The 19,661-nt window shown below is 42.7% G+C and overlaps 1 protein-coding gene across 2 annotated transcripts in view; it reads right to left on the reverse strand.

The window, feature by feature from the left end:
- Positions 1 to 19,661, reverse strand: part of LOC103367780 (dual specificity protein phosphatase CDC14A-like) — a 90,767-nt gene that overhangs the window by 8,573 nt on the left and 62,533 nt on the right. Inside the window, exons 11-15 of one of the 2 annotated variants that reach the window (XM_008295906.1) lie at positions 11,876 to 12,041; positions 9,708 to 9,808; positions 8,859 to 8,906; positions 8,629 to 8,757; positions 5,878 to 6,235 (exon numbers count right to left, since the gene is read on the reverse strand). In XM_008295906.1, the coding sequence (XP_008294128.1) occupies positions 5,878 to 6,235; positions 8,629 to 8,757; positions 8,859 to 8,906; positions 9,708 to 9,808; positions 11,876 to 12,041 (802 nt within the window). The remainder of the gene's footprint in view (positions 1 to 5,877; positions 6,236 to 8,628; positions 8,758 to 8,858; positions 8,907 to 9,707; positions 9,809 to 11,875; positions 12,042 to 19,661) is intronic. The other variant, XM_008295908.1, reaches the window with a different exon arrangement.

Raw genomic sequence — 19,661 nt, forward strand, 5'->3', positions numbered from 1 at the left:
TAAAAAAAGAAAAGATACAAACTCAATTATACATGTAAGAATTACAATCACACACAAGGTACCGTCAAGAACTTACTGGATAAGTAACCCAGAAGCTAACCTTTACTCAGTATTCAAGTGAATATCGCTAAAATTAGCACGTACCTACAGCTAATGCATGTGATTAGCTTTACCATATATCATTCGTGTTAGCGCGTATGCTAACAATAGTGCGTACGCTAACACATTCACCCATAAGTTACTGCCATACAAGGCCAACACAAAACTTAGTTATTGCGTTCTGATGGACTGAACACACAAGAAACTGGATGAACAAGATGCAGGAAGACATTACACATGCATTCCGTGTTTTCTACTATCATACATTCATACCCACTTCCGCAGTGTCACTTCCTGTGTCAAAATAAAAGTGCAATGACAAAGAACAACAACAAATGATGCAAAATACATTCCAAACAATAGGCAGTCTGAACCTACCAAAAATAACAAATTTAATCAATGAACAACCTTTCCTGTTGAGGGCAGAACAGATGTGCTATGCTGTAGCGTCAGTGGAAGCATCAGCCTTTTGTGTCAGCCCTCATTGTGTGAAGACCGAATTGGATAAAGACCTGCAAGTCCACCGAGCAAGGATACCAACTGGCAAGTCTTTTCCTACTTTTCCTATTATCTACACTTGTTGCCTGCCTCACCCACCATGTGCTACAATATCATACCTGTTATCCTGACTGAAACCTGGATCCGTCCAGAAAACACTGCCACACCTGCTGCACTCTCTGCTGCCTCCACCTTCTCCCACACACCCCGCAGTGCTGGATGAAGAGGTGGTCCTCACTTAAAAATGGAAGTTCACTAAGCTCTCTGTGCCGAGCAACAACTCCTGATTTGAATACCATGCAATCAGTGTCACTGCACTGGTTAAGCTATCTGTTGTTGTCATATATCGTCCTCCAGGGTGTCCACTGGGTAACTTTGTAGTTGAACTGGACATGCTACTCTCAGCCATTCAGGACTATGACACACCTCTTGTTGTCATGGGAGACAAGAATATCCACACAGACAAAGCCCAAGGAAGTGACTTTCTGTCACTTATGGCATCTTTCGACCTGAAGCAGGTCTCTACCCCTCCCACACACAAAGCGGGTAACACACTTGACTTGATTTTCTGTCGAAACTGCTCCACATCAAATCTGAGTGTCACTCCGCTTCATCTGTCAGACCACTATTTTATTCAGTTCACTGTCTCCTTACCGGAAGACACTCTAGTTGCTCCACAAATGGTCTCCTTCCATTTGTGGAAGGATACACCGACCCAGCTTTCTGATGAGGTCTTGGCTTCCATGCCTCCTCATAACAGATTCTCCTCACTCACAGCTGACAAGGCCACAGACACTCTTTTCCTCACTAGCCTCCTCTCTGAACAATCGCTGCCCTCTAACATGCAAACATGCTCCTGCCTCTCCCCCTTGTCAATGGCTCACTAGTGTCACCAGAAAGCAAAGGGCTGTGCTCAGAGCAGCAGAAAGAAAATGGCCTAAATCCAGAGAGCCCTCTGACCTCAGCGACTATCAAGGTCTACGAGCATCACTCTCCTCCAGTTTAAAAATTGCTAAGACCAAGTACTATCAGAACAAGATCTGCTGCACAACAGATGCTCGAAAAACATTCTCTGCTTTTAACTCACTCCTTCACCCACCTCCTCCACCACCCACCACTCTGCTCACTGCAGACGTGTTTGTCTCACGTTTTACAGACAAAGTCTCAGTAACCAGTTCTCTTAGTCTGACCAACTCACTGTTCAGCCGCCAGCTCATAGGGCCGTATTCTCCTTGTTCTCCCCTCTGACTGAGGAGGAAGTCTCCAAGCTATTGCTGGACTCTCATCCTACTACCTGTCCACTGGACCCAACACCATCCAACCTCTTACAAACCAATTACTCAGCACTTAACCCTGCAATAACACATATCATCAACTCCTTACTTGCTACGGGTGTGTTCCATGCTACATTTAATCAAGCTCAAGTCACTCCAATACTAAAAAAAACTACACTCAACCCAGCCCAAGTTGAAAACAACAGACCAGTTTCACTCCTGCCCTTCCTGTCTAAAATACTAATAAAACTGGGGTTCGGTAGAAACGTGCTCTGGGCAGGACTCTGATCTGGCGTGCTGAGTTTTGGCTAGATCAGAGCATGTGCAGCCTAGTTACGAGCCACTTCCTGTTTAGTGGCGAGCTACAGCAGCAAACATGTTGGCCGTGGCGGAAACGGGCTCCAGCTGAGACTGGGAGCAAGCACGTCTCATTTTATGGTGTTTTGGCCAAATTCCGGGGGTTGCCATTTCCACACCGTCAAACTTTTGCAGAGCGCTTTAACAACTTTTTATTAAGTTATTTGTGTTGCCTTTGTGCCTTTTTTCGATAGTGCAGTGAGAGCGAGAAAGGAAAGTGGGGGGAGAAGAATGGGGGGAGGACGTGTGGAAAAGGGCCATGAGTGGGATTCGAATTCATGACCTCCACATCGGGACTGTAGCCCTGTACATGGGACGCCAGCTCAATCAGGTGAGCTATAGCGATGCCCTCGTTTTAATAACTTTTAATCACCACCTCCTGTAGTTTGAGTGTGTGTGTGGTGATTTTGGTGAGTTTTGGCGCATGTTTAGGCCCTCAAAATCGCATTTGTTTGTGCTGAAAAATAATAATAAACCCCATCTCACTCATGCTACTCTGAGAACCAGGGTTACGCAAGTAACCTATAGTTTCCATTCTTAGCATTCGTTTTGATGTCTCACTATGGGACATGGAAACTCCCGTATTGCCAGACATGCTTATCTTAATCAACCACCAGCACTCAAGTAACAGCCCCCTGCCCTAAGTGGGCCCAGCACTCAGTACTGCATGAGCCAGGCTCAGAGCAGAGACGTCCAGCTTATAAAAGCGGACAAAAGTGAGAGGTGAAGACTAACTTGCTGCTGCACAGATCTCTTGAATCGAGACCCCTTTACACAGGGCCCAGGATGCAGCCAGGCCACATGCAGAATGAGCCCGCAGGCCTGCCAGGGCCTGCACGCCCTGAGATGTGTAGGCCCGGGCAATTGCTCCCAATTGCTCCAGTGGGAGAGCCGCTGCTTTGTGATGGGCCTGCCCCTATAGGGGCTAGCCCAGGACACAAAGAGCTGGTCACTCCTCTGAAACCCCCTCGTCCTGTCCATATAAATCCGCAAGGCACGGACTGGACACAGCATGTGCAACAGCTGTTCTTCAGAAGAAGACAATGGCGGTGGAGAAAATGCTGTAAGACCAATGGGAGAGCATGAACCAACCACCTTGGGCACAAAAGCAAGGTGGGGCTTCAATGACACCAATATGCGTCTTTAGGTCGACTGATGTGAACCAGTCATTCTGACGCAACATATGAAGCAGGGATCCATGCATGAGCATCCTGAACTTGTATGTTCTGAGGTATCTGTTCAGAGCCTGGAGATCCAGGATTGGGCGAATCCCAGTCCTTCCTCGTTTGGGGACCAAAAAATACCTGGAGTCAAAGCTGCTCTGACACTGTTCAGGAGGCACTATGAAATTGCTCTCTTTGTCTAAAGTGAGTGAATCCTCCTGAAGAACACGAGCTGTGCACCTGAGAATGCAGTACACCAGAGAAACGAGGGGGAACAGCGGCAAACTGAAGCCTGTAACCCCATGATATCGTTCTCAGAAACCAGGCTGAGCTTGTGGGGTCCTCCAGTGGCAGGATATGGTTGTGACCTTCGGGCTTCACTGTGCTGGGTGTTAGTGTAACAACAGACTGGATGCCCCTCAGGCTACATCCCTGCTCCGGACCTGGAACCGGCACCAAACTGCTTATTGCGTTCTTGTTTGTTAATCTCGACAGCGCCCTTGACTAGAGGTCTGGATGCAACAGTGAAACAAGAACAATGGTGTGTGCTTGTGTGACCTGGCTGAGAGGCAGAACCTGCTGTCCTTGCAACGAAGTCTCTTCCCTCCTCCACTGGGATGTGTTGTTGCTGTACCAGCAGTGCGCGCAGCGGGGGGGTGGGGTGGGGGGGGGAACTCGTGGGCTCTGCAGGCCCAGAGTAGCAGTAGAGTTTGAAGAGCATGGGCATTCATCTTGATTAGCTGGGGGCTAAACAAGATGTGTCATGAATTAGCTGGCGTGCTAATTCAGCAAAATGGTGTTCGCTGGTGTGCTAAACTGTGTAAAAAATGACTTCCCTTGGTGTGGTCGGGCGGTCAACTCTCCAGGTTATGGTGAAGCTGGAGGGACGCAGGTATGACAGCTAGCGTTCTGCGATGGAGCAGAGTTAGCTCCAGTCTATGAACAGTTAAGCTAGCTAGTGCTTACAAAATTGAGATATGCTACACGAAGCAAGAAGAGTTGTTTGAGTGATGCTGCGTGGTAGTGCAGGCTACTTAAGGGTAGGTGGCTCCACCAGATGCAGGCGTCGCGATCACCAGCCAATCAGGTTTGGCATAATGACTAATCACTTTATTGTATATAATGCTTTGTGTATATAGTACTTTGTTTAAATGATTTTTATTTCTAGTATTCTTATTTTTATTCTTATTTGCACTGCTGCTATTGTCGTGTTCTTCCACACAAGTTTCGTTGTACTTCTGCACAATGACAATAAAGTCTCTTTATCTTTATCTTTATCTTTAAATGCTTCTGAGGCATATGCAGGGAGCATATTCCATAGTGAGACATCAAAACGAATCCTAAGAATGAGAACACCAATGTAAGGGAGTATTTTTTGTAATTATTTATCATATTGTCAGTAAAATGGTCAATAAAATGTCCAGGACCACAAAACATTAAGTTTAAAGTTATGCAATGCCAAGAATAAGCAAGAAATCCTCACAATTAACATCCTTGATTTTTTTTCTTATGGTTGGTTATTACGGTTGAATGGTTAACCAATCAATCAAACTAATCAACTGTTGAAAATGACTTTTCTTGGGGGCAGTGGTGGCTCAACAGTTAGGGCTCTTGTTACTGATTAGCAGGTCAAGGGTACAAGGCCACCGAGCTATCTCTGTTGGATGCCTGAGCAAGGCCCTTGATGCTATCTGCTTGGGAAACATATCTTGGCTAACCTCACACTCTACTCTAGGTTCCTGGAAAAATGATTTGCTAATGTATATGTTGAATAAAGGCTCTGGTTGACGAATCTAATTACAATCTAATTGGTGCATCTCTCTGGTATGCAATGTGGGTGGTTCTGTGTTGCCTTCAGGGGCACTGTCACCTTCCCTAAAATCAGAAATGAGCATTTTGTGTTATTAGTGTATCTCATCCTATTACAAAACTGGACTGAATTCTGTTTTTAGCAGAACAAAAACATAAAAGTACAATAAAATGGTTGCTATCTATTAATCGTTACATTATTGTAACTTTGACGTCTTTATATGGAACACAGTAACAGTTCTCGTCTTCACCCTGCAACGTTTTGTTGTTCATGTTGTGTGCACATTGTTTGATGTGACCTCTTGTCCTAATTACTGAGCAGTCAGCGCACAGAAGAAACATCAAAGATGGAAGATGTAAAACAGCAGGATGTCAGAGGTCAGAAACACACTGGAAGCATCGGACACATGAGTTGACTGAGTCATAATGCACTGCAGAAACAACAAAGCTGCTAAAAATGTGCTTAAAGATACGTTTAATGCACCAGAAGACACAAACCTTGATTGTATAATGATATAAACTGAGATAATGTGAGGCCGTATTAAATGTATTTTGTTGCAGGAGGACACCTGCGCAGTCAAGCACCGTGTGCACTGCAGGGTGTTAGTGATGTCAAAACAGAGAGCCAGTCAGCAGAAAGGGGTGGTGCTGAGCTGCTGCTGTGTCAGAGGACTTACAGGTATGGAGCGGCTCAGGTAGCGTCCTGAGGGGCCTTTCATTGCGCCGTAGGGCCCAGGGCCCCTGTAGGGGCTGAAGTCCTGAGGCCCTGTCCGAATGAAGTTTTTCCCTGCGGTGGGCATCACAGAGCCACCAAATGGACCGCTGTTGTTGTTGACCTCGTGCTGCACATTGCGAGGACTGTTACCATAGTGGGACAAAGACAGTTGGGCCAGAGAGGAGGGGGAGGAGCTCAGAGACACAGAGGAGGAAGGGGAGGAGGGTGGAAGAGAGGAGTATGGAGTATTCCTGTCCTCTTCGATGTCGCCAGCATACAGATCGCTGAGAGAGCTGGCCAACCGAGAGCTGAGGGCTGAGCTGAGGTCAGCAGTGGGTAGGGGCACATATGACACACACGACACACATGAGCAACATGAATTGTCAACCACCTGCAGAATCAGAACAGTTGATCCTGGACCAGAACACACTTATCTGTATTCTGCCCCACAAAGTGTAAATGCAGCAACTACATATTGATTTAAGACTGTATTTAAGATCTGACCATGTGATGCCACGTCATGATAATGAATTATTTTTGGGAAGAAAAACAAAAGACTTAAAAATAGACAAAAAATAAGAACAATCTGACTAGTGAGTGAGTGTAGGTGAGTGGCAAAGCGATTGTTCAGGCTAATTTATCCACTTTTTCCTGTTTCCTGTATTTAAAAAACCAGCTGATGCTCTGTCTTTTTAGTCAGTGTTTTCTACATCAAACAAATGAAGCAACAGCTAAATCTAGATCTACTTGTGTTAAGTTGTTTTGCATTCATTTTAAAACCTGACTGAGGACACTGCTGAGGTTTAAACTGGACCAGATTGGGTTTACATCAGGTGAATTGGATTTCAACTCAGATCAGGTCATCTTAATTCTGAATCAGTGTAAACATAGCCCAAGCCCAATTCGCCTGCGATGAACAGGACCTGAGGGCTGTACTACAAAGCAAGTTTGACATAGACAGGCTTTCTTTGTGTAAGCTGGCTCGACAAAAACTAAAAGCCCAGCCAGAGATTACAGGTATCATGAAGGTGGTTATCAATTTTCTTTGTCAACTCAGACTTTCTGTCTCAGACTCTGTTCACATAAAAGGAGGCGGACTAAAGACTAAAGTAATCGATTGTGTGCAGCTGCTTCAGTCAACACGTGGTTTTAATGGAGAACAATGAGGAATATATTTTTTAAAAATGACAGTAAATAGCGCCACTACTGCAAATGGTGCAAGACAGAAATGCTGGTAGAAAACTGTTGAACGTGTTATATATAATATTTTACTGATGCAGCCGCTTATTTCCATCTGACAGCTGCACGTTAAAGTTCAACATTAAACTTAATATATTTAAACATGATCTTGTATTGAAGTGCATTTAGGTCTGACACTGTCCCATAATGCAGGAAATCCCTTTAATTTGTAGCCAAATAAATGTTATTGATTGAATATTCTCTGTAATAAATACCAGTAGAAACACATTTAAAATCATATATAAAACATATTTATGTGATTTCTGCATCACCAACTAAATACATGTTGGGTTCCCATGGCAACGCAATATTTACAGTATGTGATACTATAACTACAGGGCCTCATTCAGTGATATGAGTAACGCACAACTCAGCATGTTCGCAGATAAAACACATTCCCTCAGCTGAGAATTTGTATTGCTCATAAATAATAGTCAGGAAACAATCTAGTTAAAGGGAGATGCTCTTTCCAGCTGATTTAAATCCGAAACTCTAAACATAACCTGCTCCCGACCAGGTTAGCTCCACAGCACCAGTTGTCATGGAGATCTAGCCAGGTAAAAAGAGAGCTACCTTTTTGACACTGAAAACTCTGACTTTAAGCTCAACATACCTCGCTAACCTGCTAATCTCGCTTTGTAGTACAGCCCTCAGGTGAATTACAGAGGAGATGAATCTGCCATGTCCATATTTTGTAAAGTAAAACTTCCACCGCAAATGACCTACCATATTTCCCCAAACATAGAATTCCTGTGATATTAGTTCCATGCAAACCTGGTTCAAACTTAAAATCTGTTTTAAAATAGGTTTGAACCAGTTTAAACTCAGATCAGATGAGCCTCAATCAGCCATGTTATACTCAGTACAAAAACAGAGGCTAAGAATCATCTGATTATGGACATAAATACTGCTTACCGTGTTGTGACACTAACAGGCTGTGTATTCGTACTAACAGGTACTACAAGTCCTTTATTGCACATTTAGAGTCTGGTCAACTTCTTATATTTAGTTTTTTATTTTAAAGCTTGTACCTTTGTGCACTACCTACAAGTAGTACAAGCTGCTTGACGGTATTACAGTTTGTGTATTACTACTAACAGGTACAAGAGGCCGTGTATTATTTCAAAAAGGTACTACAGATTTGTCTACTAGTACTAAAAGGCACAACAGGTTGTGTATTGATACTACAAACAGTTTAGACATTAATCTGAGATGACACACTGAGAAGAGGATGCAATGATGAAATTGAAGATGAGAAAGAGATGAACAACATAAAATGATGATGAAGACGAGCTGATTAAGAGGAGGTGGAAGTGATGAACCGCTGAAGGAGGTGATGAAGGGAAGAAGGTGATGAAGACAAAGAGGATGTAAATAGGGTGTGAACAAGGAGATAAAGAGCATCACGTGAAGAATAGGATCAGGTGATGAAGATGAGATGGAGGTAGTGAAGGAAGTCGGTGGTATCACTGACCTCCTCATGTTTGAGGCTGATGATGATGGACTCCTTCCGATCCTCTTAGCTGCAGCAGAGGCAGAGGATGCTGGGAATTTGGATGACTTAAGAGGGGATATGTGGCCCTGACCGACCCCCATCGACAATCTGGATGCAGACACGAAAACCACGGTCAAAACATGTATGGATTACTGTTTGTATCCGTCTGATGAGGATAGTGTCTCAAGTATTATTGGGTAAAATCCTACCTGAGTGGCTGTGACATTGATCTGCTGTGCATCTTCATCTCCTCCACTCTGAAAGAGAACATGTGCATCATCAGTCTACACCCTCATCTCCACCTGTGAGGCGGAGCTGACATCTCAGGGACTGCTGAAGGTACCATTTCAGGAATGTAAAGAAACAATGGCGTCTGAAGATACTTAGTGTTTGTGCTTTTAAATTCATTGTAAATTCATAGACGCCTTGCATGGCAGCTCTGTCGTCGTTGGTGTATGAATGTGTGTGTGAATGGGTGAATGAGAAAACATTGTAAAGCACTTTGAGAACCGCTAAGGTGGAAAGGTGCTATATGAGTGCAGACCATTTACCATTGTTTTTACCTTTGTCTTTCCCCTTTGATTCCATCTTAGCTAGATATCTGGATAACTTTATCACATCTCAGCTAGGTGTGTGGATACATCAGCTTGATGTTGTTTTCTTCACATCTGTCTTTGGAAATATACTTTAAATCTAAATGAGACTTAAATAATGGCAAATGAAAATAGCTACAATCTGACAGTGGGAAAATCCGAAAACATTTTCAAAGTGAAGGTGCAATAAAAAGGAAAACGTGGAACATCTATACCTACACCCTTATTATATAAAGACCAGCAATGGGGTGACAGGAAAAAAATGTAAATCGCCAACTATTTAGGGCGATGATCATAAATGTATGAGAGTGATCAATAGGCTTTTTTCTATATCTTTCTACATTGCTGTAAACTGAATGAGAACTGAACCAGAAACAGTTCTGGGTGTGTGCAGCTAACACATCCAGAACTGTTTCTGGTTCAGTTCTCATTCAGTCAGTTCTGTTCCATTTCTGATTCTTGTACCTCAGGGCTCCGGTGGTGGTGGGGCGAGGGGGACGTCGGCTCTTCAAGGCTCTCAGTTTGTCTCCCTGAGTCAGAGCTGGCCCGCTGTCTGTTCGTTCACTCTGGAGGATAAATCAAAGGCACAGTGAGATGACTGCCAAGTTAAAGTTCACACAGACTAAACTCATGAAAAAAAACAACTATATATACACAGCAAATGGTGACCAATCTGTCGAGTTTGTGTGATTCTACCAACAAAAGAAAACTGTCAACAGAAAAAAGTCCAAAATTACTTACAAAAAAATTACTCTTAACTAGGGGTGTAACAATACACGTATTCGTACCGAACCGTTTGGTGCAGGCCCTTTTGGTTCTGTCCAAACGTGTACTGGCGTACGAACAATTTTAAGACTATTAAGAATGGCCAATGTACAGAATTGTTTCAGTTGCAAAACTTTAAATCAGTTGTGCTGGACCTTCTCTGGCTCACAGTTGTGCAGTATTGTAGAGCTAAAAACAAGGAGGACTTTCCAGTAGATTAAAGGATGTAACAGACTGTTTATTCTCCTGTCGGCGCTTCCTTATAAACCCGGTCTGTATGGCTAGCGAATGGGATGGCTAATGCTAACAACAACAACAACAACAACAAGCCAGAGCTGGAAGACGCTCCGGTGTCATTAAAATCACCCGTTTAGAATCACTTCGGTCTCCTGGTGAAGTACGAAAAAGGAGAAAAACAAGCGACAAGACAAAAGCCGTATGTTCACACTGTGAAGCGGTCCTCAACTATGCATCCGGCAACATGTCAGACTTACACACTCATTTGAAAAGGCAGCATCCAAGCGTAACTGCCCACTGCAAGAGAAAAAAAAAGGAACTATGCAAACGTTGCACAGTTTGTTACTGTGCAGGAGCTCTGACTCCATTCAGTCCTCAGTCCTCACCGCTGTCTTCTCAGTAGTACATGAGTAAACTACAGCCAGGCAGCATCACAGGAGTGGGATGAGCGGAGTTAGTGACAGATAAGTTCATAACGACGTTGTGACATTAACAATGACTCTACATGTCTCCTGTTTCACGTTAACTCTCTTTGCCATGTGTCAGGACGACTGAGGCGTGACTCATTGTGTCGATCATGCTTTTCATTTAAGTTGCATTGCTAAAGTCGTGCTAACCTAGCTTAAGGTACTCCCTGTCTGTTTATGTTAGCAATAGCATCACTGTAGTTATGTCAACCTAGTATAGTGTTAGCCAACATCCTAAAAGCCAGTAAGTAACTGCAGAAATAAGTGTAGAAAATATTTGAGAGTACAGAACGAACGCTCACTCCGTCAGCTTGTTATTGATAATATCAATGTTAATTCCGATGCTAAAGCTATGTTCTGATTATCCATGAATCTAATAGTGTCGATAAATGAATCAGAACTTGCTGGAAATCACAATATGGTTGAAATGAGCTGCTTGGCGGAGGTCTGCCCCCTCAGAGGGCTCTTCTAGTTCACCATGTTTTACAAACTCCCCCCATTTATGAACAGCACACAAGCTCAAATTTGGCTGCATAATACTTCTTTCATTTATTTGAAAAAAGTTTATTCATTTTTTATATTTATCACTGAGCTTGGTTGTTTGAAGCAGTGTCTTCCTTTTTTAGCCTGGAAAAGTAATTCAGTTATATTTACAGCAGCCCAATAAGCTGGAATTGTTAATGCTGCACTTGTACTTTTATTTATTTTATTTTGTTTATTTGATACTGAGAACTATGCAACCTTACCGAACTGAATCTTGACTTCCATACCGAGGTCCGTACCGAACTGTGATTTTTGTGTACTGTTACACCCCTACTCTTAACTGAATAAATGTTTTTGATAATTTCATTGAAATTTCTCCCTCGGTTCAAGTAGTACAATCAACAATCAGCTGCTCCTAATTGACCAATGGATGTTATCAAAACATCCTGATTTTTACTGTCTGCATCTACAGTAATCCATGTACTGGCAATAAAGGCCTGACTCCCTAATACTGAAAAGAATGAAAATACATATTATTTTTCCTTCTTTCCAGGCTTTGGAGATAAAACCAACAAACTTCAGCACAATAACATATAAGCTTTTGATTCTAATCTGCTGCAGAGTGACAACTGTCCAAACACTGGATAATCTGGTGTGTTCTGTATATATGTATGTGTTTACCTCCTGAAGACGGTCAGAGCTCGGCGATCTGCAAACATTGCTGTTGTGGGTGGGCTTTAGTGTGAGGTCGTCCATACTGGTGATGAGGTGAGGCACTGCCCTATCCTCCAGCTTGGCCTTCTGGGAATGCTGGCTGTCGCCCAGCAACCACAGTGCAGCCTGCTTGCTGGTAATGCAAAAAACACACACATATATTTTAACAGTTTAATCACTGCTCTCTGTTAAAAGCTTACAGGATTAAAGCAAATACAGTTTGTGTTCCACACACACAGATGAGCCATTACAGATATGACAAGAGCCTACGTAGTAATGACAATGAATTAAAAATATAAAACTTAAGGTACTCACTTTATTGTTATTATTGTTATAATAATAATAATAATAATAATAATAACAATAACAATGATAATAATAATAATAAAAGTACTGCATATATACCAAGACATATGCACAGAGACTGCACTCCTTTCTGTAACAGAATCACTGCGTTCTGCTACAGCTGCTGGACAGTCAGCTTTATTGCTGCTAGATCTCAAGAGTATCCTGGAGGGTAGAAGTGTCCGAACCACACAACCTATCCACAGGGGTTCCTCAAGGGTCGGTGCTTGGTCCCCTTCTCTTCTCAATTTACACAACCTCACTCGGTGCAATAATCCAGGCCTATGGTTTCTCATACCATTGCTATGCTGATGATACCCAGCTCTTCCTGTCTTTCCCCCTGAACGACCACACAGTCTCTGCCCGGATCTCATCATGCCTTGCAGACATCTCGGCATGGATGAAAAATGCCACCTTCAACTCAGCCTCTCTAAGACTGAGCTCCTTGTCATCCCAGCCAGTCCCTCTCTACAACAATAAATCAACATTGAGCTTGATTCAACCCAACTCAAACCCACAAAATCTGCCAGAAACTAGGGTGGCATGATTGATGACCAACTAACCTTCAAGGTTCATGTGGCCTCTGTCGCTTGGTCGTGTCGATTCGCCCTGTACAACATCAGGAAGACCAGACCTTTCCTGTCTGAACATGCGGCACAACTCCTGGTACAGGCTCTCATAATATCACGCACTGACTACTGCAACTCCTTACTGGCAGGCCTCCCCCCATCCATGGTCAAACCTCTGGAGATGATCCAGAATGCAGCAGCACGTCTGGTTTTCAACCAGCCAAAAACAGCATGTCACCCTGCTGTTTAGAGCGCTTCAATGGCTTCCAGTTGCTGCCCGCATCAAATTCAAAACCCTGACACTTGCTTACAAAACCACAACAAGAACAGCTCCCTCCTACCTGAACTCTCTCATTCAGATCTACACTCCCGCCCACTTACTATGCTCGACCAATAAAAACCGCCTGCTACAACCACTGCAACAGGGCCTGAGGTCGATAGCTGGACTCTGCTCCTCTGTGGTTCTGCGCTGGTGGAACGAGTTACCAAACTCTGTCCAATCTGCTAACTCTCTCTCAGTCTTTAAGAAAAGACGAAAAACCCAGGTCTTCAATTAATAACCTTTGCACTTGACAGCCCGCAAACCAACAAACAAATAAACAAACAAACAAAAAATCATATTACATCCCACACAGCCTGCTGTTGGCATCAATGCCCTATCACACTTGAATTTGTTCTATGGCACTTATCTAGATTGTTTTCTCCTGACTAGATCCTTGCTTGTGTTGTATCTGCTCTCAGATGTTCACAGTGTGGGATTAGGAAAAAAACACCTCAGCACACAAGCAACGTAGTAAAACATCACAACAAAACTCAAGACTTGCGCGTGTGGGAGGGGGGAGGGTGTTGGGGTGGAGGTGTCACAGCTCAGACACTGGGGGGAGCGCGCAGCCACGAGGCATGTCGCGTCAGCCCGCAGCATACTGCACCGTAACAAGGGAGGGAGAGGGGGTGGGGAGCCAACCAAGGCGTTGAGTCCAGGGGGGTGTGAGTGTTGTGTGTGTCTTCGTGTATGTGTATGTGTAAGTCCATGGACTTCATCACTGCCCAGACTCAACAGTGCCTCTGACGTCTGATGCAGGTGACGAGACACAGCCGTTGTCGTGGAGATGACCTCAAAGAGTTCTGATCCAGAAGCAAAGTTTACAGGAGAAGGAATAGGGTAGGGGAGGGGATGAGCATCTGTCCGCATGACATCCAGGAGAAGTGCAGAGGTATCAGCCTTCCAAGGCCAAGGCTGAAGCAGGGGAGCCGAATGAAGATAAAGAAAGATGGTTTGGGTCAGGCCAACTTGCAATTTACCGTCAGTCCTTAGAGTCCCACTGGTTCTCTCTGTGATCCAAAAAAGCCGAATTTGATGGCCCATTACATCTGGATCGGACTGTTCTACAGCTCCAAGTTGGTGCCCATCTTGCGAATCAGTTCTGGAACCCCTTCCAGTTTGCGATTTAGTTCGCATATCGCTTGAGTCTGAGAGTTGACAGCCCAAAGCAATCCCTCCACGACGGGCAGCTTGTCAAATGCCGAAACCGCTGCCTCCGTCTTCCAAACTTTGCGATAAAGCAGGAACCTGCAAACGCCAAACAGCAGGAAGCCTGTTATCATGATCCCAATTAAGTAGACGGCTTCAAAATCCTCCACAGAAAGTATAGAGAGGCACACGACCCTCCACTCCTGCCAGGAGTCCATCGTGTATCCCGCTGCAAACTTTCCGTCAGGGCAGGCGGGCTCTCCTTTGTCCAGTCTTCTCATCGAGAAAATTTGATCAATTGCGTTGCGAGACCAGCTGATCAAATCCATGATTCAGGTTTTGAAGTTTTGGAGTGAAATGCAGAAAGAGGCTCTAATAGATTCAGACTAAGACAGCACAGGACAAAGAGTAGCAAGCAGGGCAAATAAGGGCCAGGAGGGAGCAAGAGAAAAAGCGTTCGCCTTCGTGGAGAGCAGGAAGAGCTTACTTCAGACAATTTGTTTGAGATTTTTTTTTTCATTGTCATATTGTCTAAATATTGTCTGTGTCCATGTTTACAGAGCTGATCAGAGGTTCTCCTGTCCCCCATATGCCTTCTGGTGAACTGTAGTCTAGATTTAATGCACCTTTTTCAGGTGTCTTTCGCTTTGCCTCTCTCCCATAAAGCTTTGACTAGTGAAGAACAGGCAATAATTGCTGTATACACCCTATCTCATATTTTAGCCGCTGAAGCTTGTAACTCCCACAGGAGTCTTAGGTGTCTTGGTGGCCCCCCTCACTAGTCTCTTTCATGCATGGTCACTCAGTTTTTAAGGACAGCTTGTTCTAGGCAGATTTAAGCATTTACCATAGTCCTTCCAATGACATAATGATGGATTTAACTGGACAAGGAATATTCAGTGACTTGGACATCCTGTATCCACCCCCTGACTGATGCTTTTCAATAACCTTTTCACAGAATAAAACCAGGATGATAAGAGTCATGGAGGAATGAAGAATTTCTGACTGAATCACTGACAGTCTTTGATTAAACTGATAGCAGTGAGAATAACTGTAAAACCCACTGACAGTAAAACACAAACTGCCTTTAAACTCATCAGCAAAACAGACTCTGGAAACTGTGAAACGGACTGACGTACAATGACATGACAAGAAACATGGCGCTGGTGACGAGGCGCTGCTTGGCAGGTTCTACAGATCTACAGCTTTTCCCACACAGAACAGTCCATACATCTTATGTTAAAAAGTACAGTGTTTTTAACTTAATTAGCTTTTTTAAACCTGACAATAATGACAACATTTGGGCTGATCTTAGCAGAATGATCCGAGGCAAGTTTCTTTGTTAACTTGGCTTTACTAACCAGCCACTCATTCAGCATACAGCTCATAATAATAATAATAATAATAATAATAATAATAATAATAATAATAACAATAATTGATCAGATTTACAGAGCGCTTTTCTTACTCAAGGAGTAACTCAAAGCGCATACAATCAACTGTCAATTATTCATTCACACACATTTATTCTGCCCTGGGGCAGACTGACAGAGGCGTGGCTGCCATTCTGCGCCTACCGCCCCTCCGACCGCCACCTCAAACAATCCATTCATACGGATTCACACCAGGCAATGTGGGTGAAGTGTCTTGCCCAAGGACACAACAACCATGACACAGGTTACAGGGCGGAATCGAACCGCCGACCTTCCGATCATTGACCGACCCGCTCTACCACCTGAGTTGCCCACACAACACCCAGCTTCTCACGCTGCTACCAGGTATATCGCTGAGTCCGCACTGCTGTAAAGCACATTGTAACACTGCTGTAACACATTCGACTTCGCAACCTGCTTTCTACATATGTGCATATGTGACAATCTCGATGTTGTGCGTTTCACTGCACTGCTACTGCTCATTGTGGTCCTACATGTGAGTGTCTGCTTGTTCAAAGCAATCAATGCTGATTACCAGTGGCAAGCCAGTCAGTGGGATCACCATATGCTCTGGGAGGATAAAAACTATCAAGATGTTGCACTATTAAAATACTCGCTAAATGTACACACAGAGAGTTTCAATCACAATCTGGATATTACACAGTCCTTTAATCAGTTCTACACCACGGACGGGCCGCAGCCAGAAAACAGACCAACGATCAGTGGCGCACGCCAGCTCCTTTTTGGAAAATACCTGGGTTTCTGCTGATTTTGCTCCTGCTCTCCAGAGATGTGCCTCTCAATCTGGGTCTGGGAATGCTGCGGGACTCCAGTGCTGAGCTCTCTCTGAATAGGCCTAAGATGATCACTCACTTTCTCTTCCCGAGATCTCTGCTATAGGACGTAACTTGATAAACTCCACAGTGATCATGAATAACATACCACCACTACTCTCCAAGAGAGCTGTCGGAACAGCTGACTGTCACATTAAATCTTCTGCAAGCGTTACCGTGTGTCGGAACCCCGCAGTGAGAAAGCAGAGGCTGACTAAAACTTTTCAAACTGTCAATCATGCGAAGGTCCTCTGGGACCCTAAATTGAAGTTGCGAGGAGTATTTGGTGGACATTTAAACATTAGAAGCATTCATTCATTGTTGCAAAGAGTGATCAATTAATTCATTTGTTGTCGGATTCAAATCTGGACTTTGTGTATCTCTGAGACATGGTTACAACCATCCACTGCTGCTTGTGTGTTTATGGTACCAGGTTATCAGTGTTTTAGACAGGACCGATCCATGGGGAGGGGAGGAGGGGTGCTTCTTTATGTTAAAAATGGCATTAAATGTGAACTTGTTGTGTTCAAAACTCCTAACACCATGGAGTATGTAAGTTAAAGACTAGTTTTGTCCCAACAGATGTCTTTAAACATTGTGGGGATATACAGACCTTCAGCAAATGACACTTTTATAATCAGCTGACAGGAATCCTCAAGAAGCATAACAAAAAAGAGCTTCTTATGGCTGGACCTGATCTTCACAAATAAAACAGAGAGAATAACTAAAGGCTACAACCTGATCACTGGTTTGTCTGATCACAATCTAACCCTGGTAGCAAGGAAACTGACTAAGAAAAGATTTATCTTTACTAAACATGGTTCACTGCATACCAAAAGACAAGAAAGTTGCCTTTGAAACAGTAATAAATTATATAAAATGGAATGACATCATAGACTCTGAAGATCTTGAAACGTGTTGTAAGATATTTACAGACAAAATTAACTGTTTAAAGGATAACTTTACTGTAAAAGTTTAGAGGAAAAGTAAAAGAAGGCCTAACCTGCCTTGGTTAAATGAAAATGTGTGGAAATTAATGACAGATAGAGATACTGCACAAAAAAGGCTGTTAAATCAAAAAGGGACACAGACATTTTTAAAGGGCTGAGGAATACGGTTATTAAAGAACTGAGATAAGCTAAATCTATTTTTTATATTTGTTTATTAGATGATGCAAAAGGTAATAGTAAGACTACATGTTGGAACACGACTAATCTTAGGAGGAATGAAACATGTTTTTTTTTTAATGATGTCCAGCTTAAAATCAAGGATAAAATAACTGGTGACAAGGCGACTGTTGCTGCTACTTTAAATAGTTTTTTTTGTTTTTTTCAGTGGATGAACTAGATAAGAAGTTCAAAGATAGGAAAGTGGATATTGGACCTGTGAACATTACAGGGGAAGCTTTTGAGTTGTCCCTCACACATGTTACAGGAGTGAGTAAAATAACTGGCTCCTTAAAAAGCTCAAAATGTTACTCACCTAATTAATCTATCACTTGCACAAACCAATTATCAATTCAATTTTTAAGTCTGGAAACCGCCATTAAGGCTGTCATTATAGGCCCATAAGTATTCTGCCTGTATTGTCCAAGATTGCTAAGGAGGGTACAGCCCAGCAACTGACATCTTACCTTTACACTAGTAACCTTGGCTTACACACAATGCAGTTTGGCTTATGGCCCAATTGCTCCACTAAAACAGCTACACTGTATCTGATAGAGCAGATAAAATCTCAATTAGATAAAGGAGGGGTGGTTGGTGCTGTTTTTTTAGACCTTAAAAAAGCCTTTGATACAGTTGATCACAATGTTCTTATATTAAAACTCTCGAAATTCATTTTTTTTCCAGGAGCACTACAATGGATGTCTTCATATCTTTCTGACAGATCACAGTGTCAAAGTTAACAGTTCACTGTCAGACAATGTCATGTGCTCCATGGGTGTTTCCCAAGATTCTGCGTTAGGGTCTCTGTTATTCAGTCTTTACGTCACTGACCTTCCACAGGTGTGCCATGGTGTAGATCTGCAAATGTATGCTGATGACATGGTCATTTATACTCATGCAAAAACTGCTGAGCTAGCAGCTGAGACACTAACAAATGCTTTGGGAAGGATCACAGGGTGGCTTGATCAGTTATGTCTCAACCTCAACGTTACCAAAACAAAAGGTATGTTTTTCTCCAAAATAAAGCAATCTGTTAGTGCTGATATTTTAATTTGGACTGACAAAATAGAAATTGTAAGTGAGTTTAAATATCTCGGCCTAATGCTGGATTCAAATGTAAATTTTAAGACACACATCAAAAACTTAGTAAAAACTATAAAATACAATCGGGTAAACTTTCTGCACATTAGAGGCTGTCTATCTGTGGGTGCTGCAACGACCTTTATGCACGCTATGATCCTGTCCCACATAACATATTGTATCACACGTTGGGGACAAGCTGGGCAGGCAGTCATCAAACCGCTGGAGTTTCTATACAAACAAACTTTGAAAATCCTGGGCAAAAAATCAGAATCAGAATCAGAATCAGAATCGTAAGCTTTTTTATATTGCCAAGTGAGCTTGCACACACAAGGAATTTTGCGTGGTGAATGAGACTGGTACATAACAATAACAAGACAAGAATAAATATAGAAATCTAGATCTAAGAAATTCTAACTAAAACATGTTAAAGAAAACTATAAAAGTACTACGAAAATAAAAAGTACTATGAAAAGAGACATAAACCAAGTAATAAATTAGGAAACAGTTTAAATTAAAATGCAATACCACCATTGCAGGATTTTAGATAAGCATCATCTTCTGAGCTTTGAAAATTTTAAGTTATTTTCGAATATGTGTCTTGTTTGTAAAATTTTAAATGGTTTGACCCCTCCTCCACTGCGCCAGTTTATTCAGTATCGCTCGGCACGATCCATAAAATCCACAAGGATATCTTCCATAAGTGACTGTTCCCTACCTTTTTGACGCACCACCTTTGGTCAGTCAGCTTTTTCTGTAAAAGCTACGACCATGGACCATTTATTATTATTATTATTATTATTATTATTATTATTATTATTATTATTATTATTATTATTATTATTATTATTATTAT

This window comes from Stegastes partitus, unplaced genomic scaffold, assembly GCF_000690725.1.
Source record: "Stegastes partitus isolate 25-593 unplaced genomic scaffold, Stegastes_partitus-1.0.2 Scaffold1083, whole genome shotgun sequence".
NCBI classification, from domain to species: Eukaryota; Metazoa; Chordata; class Actinopteri; family Pomacentridae; genus Stegastes; species Stegastes partitus.